Source organism: Fukomys damarensis, unplaced genomic scaffold (assembly GCF_012274545.1).
Source record: "Fukomys damarensis isolate Sample0158 unplaced genomic scaffold, DMR_v1.0_HiC HiC_scaffold_27, whole genome shotgun sequence".
In the NCBI taxonomy this organism is placed as follows: Eukaryota; Metazoa; Chordata; class Mammalia; order Rodentia; family Bathyergidae; genus Fukomys; species Fukomys damarensis.
In genome coordinates, this window is record NW_022900939.1 from 7902760 (window position 1) to 7914926 (window position 12167).

General features: G+C 49.1%; 1 protein-coding gene across 2 annotated transcripts in view; it reads right to left on the minus strand.

The window, feature by feature from the left end:
• The window catches only part of Ext2 (exostosin glycosyltransferase 2), a 122241-nt gene that overhangs the window by 109679 nt on the left and 395 nt on the right, over window positions 1-12167 (minus strand). For both annotated transcript variants that reach the window (XM_010612513.3, XM_010612514.3), the window contains exons 2-4: window positions 11847-12167; window positions 10766-10855; window positions 7693-7809 (exon numbers count right to left, since the gene is read on the minus strand). In XM_010612513.3, coding sequence (XP_010610815.1) covers window positions 7693-7809; window positions 10766-10855; window positions 11847-12167 — 528 coding nt within the window. The remainder of the gene's footprint in view (window positions 1-7692; window positions 7810-10765; window positions 10856-11846) is intronic.

Here is a 12167-nt window from a genome sequence, read left to right on the forward strand (position 1 = left end):
CTTAAAAGTGTTAGGTACTTAAGAAAATAAGATTTGATTCAATTATACTCCGAAATGTAATCATAAAAAGTTTTACTTGGGAAAAATCTTTAAGGCTGTGAAGAAATGCTTAGAATATACCAAGTCTAGAAAGTGTCCTGTGTGTGTTCAGAGAGAAAATGGACAGTCGACGGATTGTTGCACAAGACATCAGAATGTTGTCTTTACTTCAGTCTGAGACTCGGATATAAATAGAAAGTGAAAGCCAGCTGCATTTCTCCAACAAGGACACAAGGAGTTCCAGCAGGTGCAGCACTGCCAAATGGGGCAGAGCCCCGTGGTCAAGGCCACACAGATAGCAGAGAAGCTAAAAATCAAAAGTCTTCACCAAAGCGTGGGACCAGTCTCAATGGCAAGGATGCATAAGAGAAGATGGGGAGAAGGAAGATTTCCAAGGGTCGGTGCCGTGCACATGAGACGAACATGTGAACACAAAAGTCAGATGTGTCTGGTGGTGGTGCCGGGAGCCAGTCTACATAATTTTGGGGGAAAAAAACATTTCACAATTAAATTATGATTAGGGCTGTCTTAGGCCTCAGTGGGCCCATGATTCTGTGATGCTCAAGGGCAAGATGACATCAGCTAAAGACATCCTAGCTCTTTCAGAACCCAGTAGCAAAACAAAAAGAGAAAGGTCTCATCTGGGGAGAGACTAATTCCTTATCCCACCTACTGTTGTAGAACGGTTTTTGCTCATCTCACCATCCTGATCAATGGAAGCTCCGCCTCGACCTAAGAGCCTCATCAGCATAATCACCTGATACTTCCTCTGATTATAAGATTCTCGTCAATTTAGGATTATTGACGCTCTCTGAGTCACTTGAATGAACCCAATAAATAATGGTAAGCTTGGAGTGCCTTTGTCTTTGCTGTCAAGAGCAGCACTGACCAGACTTAAGACCCAGCCTTTTCTCTAAGTCTTCTTTCCTGTCTTTATTCTCTAAATAGCCTTGTGCTGTAGTGGCTCACAGAAGACCAGGACCCACTGCAGGGGTTCTGGTAACATCCCCTTTCCCGTTCCCTATTTGGTGGGATTGCTCAAGCCCAGGAGTTTGAGGCCAGCTTGGGAAACATAACGAGACCACCCCCCTTGAAAAAGAAAGTCAACGCCAAGTTAGAAAGGCTGAAACCAAGAGAATAATTTTGGAGAGGCAAGATGGTAAGTAGTTACCTCCTGGAAGGCCAGACTTCCACAAGACAGAGAAAGAGGCCACAAAGGGGCATAGGCTGAGGGACCATTAAGGGGTCACCACTCATATATATGACACAACTCATATAAAGCACACCCCAGGAAGAAAGGAGACACCTATAGGGTGTAGAAACAGCATTTGCTTAAATCCAGCTCAAACTGGTGCTGGCCAGGGAAATACTAGGGCTAACAGGAGACTATAAAACAGGACTAAGACCTCTAGCTTTGGGGGAACCCCTCTCTTTCTGTTCTGTTTTTGTTGTGTTTCAGCTCTGAGAAGTAAGGCCAACTGCTATTTTTCCTTAGATCCTCATTCTTATTTGGATGGTCTAGCTGGAAGAACCATACTCACACACCCATGGCCAAAGGACAGCTGCTCTCTAACTGAGCAAGTCATCTTCTCTCCCAAAGCAAGAAGCTTCAGGGCGAAGGCACACCAGCCACAGTGCAGTGCTCAGTGGCCACATGTGGCCAATGGCTGCCGGGCAGCACAAACCCAGGTGCCTTTCCCATCTCACAGAAGTCCTATTCGAAAGTGCTGCCTGCAGTGAGGTGAGGTAGAGGAGACAAGGAGGCTACAGAACAGGAGCCCACCAAGGAGACAGTGTGGTCAGCTGGCTGAGTCCCTCCTAAGTTACCATTCACTGAAAGCTACATGGAACACTTATGGCCACAAGTCTTCCTTCTGGGCGCTGACACAGATTCGTGGCTTCCTCTCCCAGCCCTGAGCCTCTGGAATCACTTTCTGTAAAGGGAGGCGTGACAACGGCAAGGTTATGCACTAGGCACTCCCAGCTGGTCCCACGGTGGGCACCATTTCCTCCCCAGTACGTGTCCATTTTTACTTATATTGAAAGATTCGTCAAACCCACAGCCGAGCAGGAAAACCACCTTACCAATGAAGGTCACTGCAGAATGAAATGGCCTGCTGTGTGGTGGGGTTTTCAATGCCCAGCCAGAAACTTTTCCAGAAGCCACAGCAAGAAGCTCTGGGACAGGGTGTGACTCAGAAGACCAGGTAAGGTTAGAGGGGGCGGGAGGTCAAGGTGATAGTCCCATCTCTCCAGGCCTGGAACCCAGAAGGGTGAAGAGGGAAGCACAGTGTGGGGCCGCCAGGGATGATGGGAGCCGAAAGAAGCTCCCAGCATGCAAAGGGGGAAAAGCAGGGTGCCCTTTGGTGTTGGCCAGAACTGGAGATACTAAGAAGGCGTGGTTTTCAATATGCACACACACAAACAGGAAGTTCTATCTACACAGGCTGAGAAATCAACGGAAACTCAGCAAAGAAAGACTCCAGGTTCAGTGTCATGGAGAAGACATAACATTCTACTTCAGACTCTCAGGGACAAGGCTTACAGGATCCCTGCTCTGCCAGGGCTACAGGTCAGCAGAAATAGGAGCCTGGAGCAGGAATCCAATTGCGGTCCCCAGCCCGTGTGCTGGCCTTCCCTGCCCTGACCCATGGCTGGCAGACTATACTTGTTTTAGCTTTAAGCAAACATAGCTTTAAGGTAGATTTGTTTTTCTTCTGAAGACTAAAATTACTAGCTGTAACTTTCATGTTTCCTCCCAGGAGCCTGGTATCCGAAAGTAAAATCACGCTGAGAACTGAAGAGGCTCCCTCAATAGTTACGGCTGTAAACTCCCAATTTAGTTCCTTTTAGAAGGAAAATGACAAGAATTCCAGCTTGGGCCAACACAGCTGTGAGAAACAGCTATCAATAGTAACAATCCTCAGCTTCCCGTTGAAAAACTACTGATTTAAAATAAAAATAAAAAACAGCTCTCACTACTCAGGGCGGCCCTCAGGAGATGTGGGAATTCCCTTAAAGAGCGACTCTCACAAAGAGTAAGCAACCAACGTGAACTCAGGAGGTTTCCCCCTCTACCGTCTCCAGAGTCCCAGAGGGAGCCACCTCTGCCTTCGTGGGCTTGGTGGAGTGGCTGTCTGGGGATGCAGGGGAAGAATGTTCTTGATGAAAGTAGCGGTGCCAGTGCAGAGATGTGGGACACGGTGGTTGTGGCCACCCCAGGGAGGGTCCTGCTCGATGGTCCTCACCTTTCCCACACTACTCTTGAAGATTCGCCAGTTTTTTACCGGAACTTTTAAAAACTAACTGAAACCTTGAGCGACCTGAATGAAGACCTCTTAGTCAGTAGAGTTACACATAAATTAGACTGATCCAATTCCTACAGACCAACAGCCCATGTAGTCATTTAAATCTCCCAAACTGATTATTTGAAGGTGATCTTTAATTGTTGGGAGTGGTTTGTTCTTCTGAACTGAAACAACTTAACTTCCAGAACAACTTCAAAGGGGGAAAAAGGGGTAAAACAGCGTTTATTTTATCATACAACTGATTTAAGTGAATGCTCACAGAGGTGTCCTCACACTCAGGCTGCACAGTATGCCCAGTTAAGATTCCCGGCACATGACAGAGGTCTATAGTGCCCACGGGGTACGAGCTGGCTCACACAGACCATCTTGTCTCAATTCATGGGAATCTAGCCTCAGAACAAGGCACTGAACTATATCCATCCATGTGTGGATTTGCTAAAACAGTTATTTTTGAACAAAAAAATTTTAATTGTTTTGATGATAATAATTTATGCATAGTTTTTCTCATATTGAATGACGAATACTAGTTTTTGGAAAAAATGCATGTGTCTGTCATGGTTTCAATGTGTCCACCAAAACTCATGGTGAAATTTAATCTTCATTGCGAGACGTTAAGGGGTGGATACTTAATTCCACTATGGTATTTAGAGATGGGAATCTGGAAGGTTAATTTCAGTGAAATGCAGCCTAAGGGAGGGGTCCTAATCGGGTAGGGCTGTGGCTTTAGAATAAGCAGAGGGAGCTGAGCTGGGCCGTTCATTCTCTCTGGCCGAGTGATACCCTCAGCACCCAAGGCTCTGCAGACTCCCAGCCAGGGAGCAGGGCCCGTCCTCATGTGGCCACCCCATCTCCGGCTTCCCAGCCCAATAAATGCTTACTCTCTACGGTGAATCCCAGAAAGTGAGTACAGCCAAAGACAAACAGCAGACTAGCTGATGCGTAGACTGTGTGTTCACTGTAAAAATTCTTTAAGCTTTGCTGTCTGCTTGGACATTTTCATCATAAAAGTCAGGGAGAAAGTGAATTGTGCATCTGCATCGGATGAAGACAAATGACATCACAGTAGGCTACCTAAAGGGAGGCTTCCCAGGGGTTCAAAGAGAACACACGGTACAGAAGGGTATGTGGTCACTCGGCATGCAATCACACAGGCCTGCCAAACCCAGTGGACCCAAATATTTGTTCGACATTCACCTCACCAGATGTGATTCCATTTCAAAGAAACACCTTCACCCATCTCCTTAAACTACATCAATCTCAATGTTGTTAGTTTTGTAGATGTGCCAGTATTTACTCTGTCAGTCTCTTCGTTTGTAGTTGTATAAACACAAGGAGTTTAGACTTGTTTTTATTTATTCAAATTACAGTATTGTGAAAATAATCAAAATGCAAGGGACCTTGAGCAGCCTATAAAACCTTGCAGAAGTCACAACGCTGGAGGGCTCACATTTACCTATTTCAAAATTTACTACAAAGCTACAGTAATCAAGCCAGTGTGGGTACCAGCATAAAGGACAGACAGAGATTAGGACTGAGAATTAGAAATAAATCCATATATCTGTGCCCAGTTGAGCTTCGACAAGTGTACCAAGACTACAGATACTCCTTTCAACAAGTTGGCTGAGGAACTGGATATTTACAAACAGAAGAATGAAGCTGGACCTCATACTGCATAGAAAAAATTAACAAAGGGCTAGGGACGTACCTCAGTGGTACAGAACTTGCCTACCACAGACAAGATTCTAGGTGCTACACCTAGCACCAAAAGAAAAAAACAAAATCTAAAAAACCCTCAAAATGAATGACTCATAAACCTAAGCCCAAGAGCTAAAAACTATAAAATTCTTAGAAGAAAATGTAAGTGTAGCTCTTCGTAACTCTGGCTTAGGAGTAGTTTCCTGAATATTAATATTACATCAAAAATATAAATAATCAGAGGAAAAGTAGATAAGTCAGATTTCTTCAAGAGTAGGAAATTTTCTGTCTCAAAGGACACTCATGAGAAAGTGAGAACCCACAGAGCGGGAGAAAATATGGGTAAATCCAATACAGTGTAGTATCTGGAATACATAAGATCCTACAGTTCTACAATAAGCAAATTTGAAACTAGGTGGGCAAATGATCTAAACAGACATTTCTCCAAGGCAGGTGTATAAATGGCTGACAAGCACAGGAAAAGATACTCAATGTCACTAGTTATGAGGGAGATGCAAACTGAAGCCACAGTGAGATTCTCCTTCCCATCCAGGAGGGTGGTAAGGCTCAGAAGCCCAGGCAATGACCAGCACTGGCAGACGTGTGGAGAAACTGAAACCTTATACACATTGCTGGTGGGAAGGCACAATGACGCAGCCACGCTGGAAAATGGTCTGGCATCTCCTCAGAAAGCAAAACACAGAGCCAGCACATGGGCCAGCGATTCCATTCCTAGGGAAAGACCCAAGAAAACTGAAAACCAGATTTACCCGAAAACTTGTACACAAATGTTCATAGAGGCGTTATTCACAATAGCTACATTATTCACAATAGCTAACACTCGGAAATAACCCCAGTCCCAGTCAACTGATGAGTGGACGAACAAAATGGAAATGCTGGTCCTATACTACAGCATGATAAGCCTTGAAAACATTATGCTAAGTGAAACCAGACAGAGAGGCATTGCATGATTGCATTGATACGAAATGTCCAGAACAGGCAGAAAAGAGATTGATGCCTGTTGCTGGGGGCAGAGATAAGAAGTAACTGCTAGAAAATATTGACTTTATTTTGTAGAGAGAAGGCAGGGCTCCAGAATCAGTAGTGTTGACAAAAGTTACACAACTTTGTGAGTGTACAAAAGCTGTGAGCTGTGCACTTTAAAAGAGTGGATTTATGATATTTGAATTAATCTCAATTTTAAGATAATAAATTAAGCCCATTCTGGGAGTTTCTTAAGGGAACAGAATCCAGGAAGATGACCTAAGCCACAAGTTCATGAACTCTTCGGGCTTCCTTTGTACTTGCCGAGGGTGGAGGGAAAAATGTCTCTCGCTGACCTGGACTTTGCACATTGTCTAAAACAACTAATGGCTGCTGGGAGCTTCCGATTTTGGGAGTCCAGGCCACTTGGTGGAAAACACATGTCAGAGGGACATCTTCTTCCAGAAGGGTTCTCTTACATCTCAGCGTTCACGAAAGTTTCTGAGGGCAAGTCTGGGATGTTCAGAGAAAGGTTCTGATGGCTTCTCTCTCCCAATTCTACCACCAAAAAGTGTGACTGGCTTTCAGTCTCACCTGCTGTGGCATTTTCAGTGTTGCCATTTCAGTCCCCTCCTATCACAGAGCTTATCTTCTAAGAAAAGGATGCTTTATGACCACTAGGCTTGTTTAAAGCTCACTGAGTTGTCACCATAAAGTAGCACAATTTTAAACAGGTTACAGCAAAAAAGCTAGACAAAGGGCCCAACATATCCAGGCTCTCGGCTCTTTTCACTTATTCCACATTTTAAAGTATGAGCCAAGTATGTGCCAGACACAATACAGCAGTTAAAAAGCAGACCTGAAAAGTAAAACAAAACAAAACAAAACACAGAGCTGACTTCTGCTTCACTGTATGGACAAAAGCCAAAGTCCAAAGACGTCAGGCCAGGGCAGAACGAGTGTCACCCGAGAGAAAGGCAGGCCCTGTGGGACAGACCGGTCCAGGACAAACACAGTGACTCCAACCTGCCCAAGTCCACGGGTCAGGCTGGAACCTAAAGTAAAAGCAGGACATAAGACTGACGAGGAGGAGGAGGAAAAGGATTTCCACTCAAGAGGGAAAGTCGGGCTAGAAAATCAGAGAGAGCGAAGCCTCTTCTATGAGCAGAAAGGAAAAGTTCTGATGAAAGACCGGACCTGGAGACAGAGCCGGGCTGCCACGTCAGGGAGGCGGGAGGCCTCCATCGGGCAGTGTGAGGCCAGGCCTGCCGGGGTGAGGCGGCAGACCAGAGGCAGCGACACCAAACAGGACACAGGTCAGGAGTCCAAAAGGAGGTGACAGAGGCCTGACATAAGGCAGAGGCTGGGATCAGGGCAGACAAATCTAAGGAGTACTTCTGAGGCGGAGGAATCAGGACTTTTGATTTCACTGCAGGAAGTGAAAGAGGACGGTGTTAAGTGTGTAGTAGTTCCTTGCTGGGAAATCTTGGTAGCCAGTCCTGGGGATTTAATGACAGAGAAAGCTGCAGGGGGAACAGGTCTAGGGTGGGGCAGACAGGACACTCACAGACGCTGGCCTGAAACCCAGGCCTCGGTGGCAGGGGTGTACACCACGCAAAGCCCCCCAGCATCCCAAACAGCCTCGGCTGTGCCCAAGGTACCTTACCCCGGTCCCTTCTCCGGAAGAGCCACCTCGGCGGACAGCGGGCTGTAGACAGGAATGCTGACGTCGTAGCCTTGCCGGTAAGTCCACGTGGAAAAGCCACCACCAGCCAAGAGCGCCCTGAAAGCAAGAGATTTCATCAAGCGGCGAGGAAGACACGAGGTCCTCACCCTGAGCGGCTCTGCGGGAAGGAGCCGGAATGAGGAGTCGACAGCGACATCAGTGGTTACCGCGTCACTCCTGCCTCAGATTAACGGGCCTGGGACACTAACGACGCATCTCCCAGGCATCAGTGGCACCAGATCCCCGAAGCACCAGCTCTCCCCCAAGTCCCCCTACTTTCCTTTATTACAGCCGGGGGCGCTCAGTACAGCCCCCCACCTCATTCCATCCCACCCACCTCTCCGAAAAGCCTTGCTCCGAGCCCTGCCCCAAGCGGTTCTTCCTCTGTGGTCCCAGAGCGGCTCGCTCCCATTAACCCAATGAATTCCCGTTTAGGAAGCAGGATCCAGAACAGGACCTCGCGCGCTTCTCCTGCAGTGAGCTTGCACCCGCTTTGATTCTCCTTCCTCAGGACCACATTGTTGTAATTGGATCCAGCAAGCAGCACGACGATGCTGCATCAGAGGGAGGAAGCAGGTGAACACACCACCAGCTTTCGCTGTCACCCTGTCCTGGCGGCCCCCGTCACATCGAAACCACTTTCTGGGGCAGAGTTTTGCCAGCTGCACACCCTGCAGTCTAAGCCACAATGTCTTGACCAAGAAACCACGTTTTCTGCAATACTGATTGCTACCAATACTCTCCTGACCCCAAGGACAAACTGGGTTCTGGTCTAACAGGGCCAGTCTCGGTTCAAAGATGTCCAAACCACCCTGGAAAGCCCACTCTTTCAAAGGCTCCACGAAACCCAGAATGGGCGAGAGAGGCAATGCGCGGGCTACAAGCTCTCCGCTGCCAGGCTGCCCTCGGCACCAACATGCGCTCTGACTTCTCCTGATGAGCAGGGATCTGGGCCGTTGCAGGTCCCGACGGCGAGCAGCCCAGGCCTCGGGTGACCGAGGGGAGCTGGGAGTGGGCATGGAGCGAGTGCAAGCAGTGTGCTTCACACCAGCTCTGCGGTTCCTCGCTTCTGCGCCCCCGCTGCAGCGAGCCTTCAACCCAGAGCTGCGGTCCCTTGGGCAGAGCTTTCCACCGGAGGAAAGACTGCTAAGCGGCCCTCGCTTTACAGGACACGGGTTTCACGGGGACTGCTGATTTCGGAGTGGCCCGTTTTGTTTTCCCATTCCGGATCCTGAGATCAGAGATCTGTCCGAAGAATACGAGAGACCAGACAGAGAACCTGCGCTGGGAAAAGCGTCTGTGTGATGACCAGACTCACGGAAGCCCCGTCCTACCCCCGAGACCCTCCCGACCCCCCAGCTCGGGACACCCCCGCTGCTGCTGACCCTTCTTCCCACTGCCTCTGCCCGTCCCGTCCTCCCTGTACCACAGCTTCTCAGTTCTCCTGCTTCCTGCTCCGTGCCGAGCACAGAGAGCCCGTGAGTTTATTCTTTTATTTTTTTTGGTACCAGGGATCGAACTCGGAACCTTGCACTTGTGAGGCAGACAGCAGCGCCACTGAGCTAAGTCCCCAGCCCCTCTCTGTCTTCCTCTAAGCTATGCACTGGGACTTGGCCCACAAACTCCTCAAAAATAAAGCTTCAGGTTCTGCAACAAAACAAAACAAAACAAATGCTGACCAATCCTAAGAGTCAAACAAAACAAGCAAAACACACACATGAGAGGAATGGCCTGACCTTCCTGAGCCTTAACACCTTAGCACCAGCAAGAACTCCAATTTTCTGACACCCTGCCGCAGAGCAGGGAAACCCACTGAACATGTGCACTTGATAAAAATGCAAACGTTCTCCCCTGCAGGCACATACACCCAAATGTTTGCCAAAGGTGAAGTCCCAAGCAGCAAGAAGTTCTTCTGCAACAAATCCCAGATCAGGAGGTGGAGACACAGCATTTGGAACAGTTCCTCTCCTCCCCTTCTCTGTCCTTTCCCTGGAACAACCACTCTGTAAAGCAGACGTCCATTCAGGAAGCCACCAAGCCTTCCCCCTGCTGAGAGCTGACCAGGCATCCCTCAGGAGCCACTTTCTACAGCATTTGCAGGGCCACACTGCCCCCTGCCGTCCAGAGCAGTTTCTACACCGAAGTCCAGGGAGGACCTGGGGTGTTTGTCTCTCCTAGTGATAACTGTATTTCCAGTTAGAAACTTGAGACAGATTTGAAATAATCATTTACAGCCACGAAGGTTCCGGTTTAATTTTCTGGGAGAGAGCAGTACTCGGTGCAGTTTCCGTAAGGGACAATGTTGAGAACACAGCTGGCCCCAAGCGGTCACTTTTGTCGGTGACAATGATTTCAGGACTTCCACATCAGCTCTAACAAGACCGGAGATAAAGCAGTCCAGAGGCAAACGCTGTAACAGCCCTCTGCCTTGAGTACCGCAGAGAACCCTAACCCAGGGCACTCAAGGCCTCCAGAGGTGGCATCCGCAGCATCTCTTTCCCCAGCTTTCTCAGAGCTCTGGCCAAGGGCATAAACCAAGGAATGACCATGAAGTCACAGCCACCCAGGAAGAAGGGAACAGGAAGGGTGTGGGGGAGGGAAGGAGGGAGAGAGAGAAGAGAAGCACCTCGCTGCCTGGCATCACAGGCGTCACAGGCCCCCTCCCGGTCCGCGTCCTCTGCCCTGGGAGCTGAGTCTCCTCTCAGCAAATATCAGCTCCCAGACCAAGAGGCCAACGCAGGCCGAGGTGGAGCCAGCCTTGGAGCTGGGCTGTGGCCCCCAGACCGCACACGCTGTGCTGGGACACCGCTCTGCTGGATCCATGCGGGGCCAAGGAGGTCTCCACTTGTGTCTCAGGCAGGGAAACTCAGAGGGCAGTTTTCTAATGCAGCAAACAATTCAGATGACCGAGCACACCCAGTAGGAACAGGAACGTGATTTCACAGGAACAAAGGACCTTGGATTTGTTTAATCCTCAGAACACCATCCCGGGGCCAGCCTCGAATACACCTACCTGTCTCGGGGGACATCCAGGGCGGTGTTGTAGTCTGGGGGACCTCCAGGCAGCATGTTGAACAACAGGTGATTTGTGCCTCGATCCCACCTATGAGAAATAAACATGGAGAATTCAAGAGTCGCCCATGAAGAAACTAGAGTCAGCTGTTAGGTAGTAAGTGCAGGTGTCCCCATCCCTGAATAAATAGGGCCACTTTTCAGCGCAGCTGGGTAAATTCCCGCAATTTCGATCAGTACATCAGGCACTGGTCTGGCTCCACGTTAAAAAAACAAAAAAGGAAACAGAACAGACAGGCTTGTCTGCTACAGAACTGTGTCTAATAATGAAAATGAAGTCGACAGTGTTCACTGCTTGGTTTAAAACATAGAAGGTCGATGGGATATAGTATAGAATGCCCACACAATGGGACACTATATAAACTTTAAACTTTATGGTAAAAGAATGTGAAAATTTGAAAATGGAATTTATGATATATTAAAGGAAGCAAAGCAGCCAAAGAGTATGTACAGCGCAGCACCAGTCTGGAAGGAAAAAGGTATAAATACATATGCATGTCTACTCTGTATACCAAAAAATGACCAGAAAGCAACATCAAAATATTACTGATGGCTATCTCTTAGAGGCAGGATTACGGCATGAATTCTACATTCTTCCTTTTGTGTATGTGAATTTTCAGACTTCCTTTGTAGTATCGCAGACTAAACCAAGGCCTCTGCCCTGAGCTACATGCCCAGCCCTTTTAATTTCATTTCGAAACAGGGTCTCGCTAACTTGCCAAGTTCCCTAGGCTGGCCTTGAACTTGCCAACCTCCTGCCTCAGCCTCCCAGAGCGCTGGGATTACAGCGAGGGCCACCACATCCGGCTGAATGCGTACTAGGTGACGGGGTGGGGCCACTTATCATTTACAAGATGAGCATGGGAGGAACAGCCACCCTCAGGCCGGGAGCAGGGAGCGCAGGGTGCAGCACCCGGGCACAGAAGCTGGGCGCCCGCTGCCACAGTGGCTCCCACCTGTCCCCGTTAAGCCGGCGGGGGGAGGGACCCCCCCACCACCCTGCTCCTGCCCCGCTCCCGTACCTGGAGAGCTGCGCCAGGGCCTGCGCCGTCTCGCGGATAGGCAGCGCGTGCTGGCTCAGCAGGTCGATGGACGGCACGAAGAGGCAGGCGCGGCTGATGTCGTCGGTATAGTAGTCGCTGTCGGCGATGGCCGAGAGCAGCTCGTTGTACTCCCGCGAGATGGTGCTGCTGACCGGCACGCCCAGCTCGTTCACGTACTTCTTCAGGGAGTAGATGTACACCTTGATCTTGTTCTTGGGGTTGAAGCCGCAGCGGTAGACGTCGAAGCACGTGTGCATCCTGCAGCTGAGGTCGCCGCGCTCGGGCACCGGGCTGTCGCCG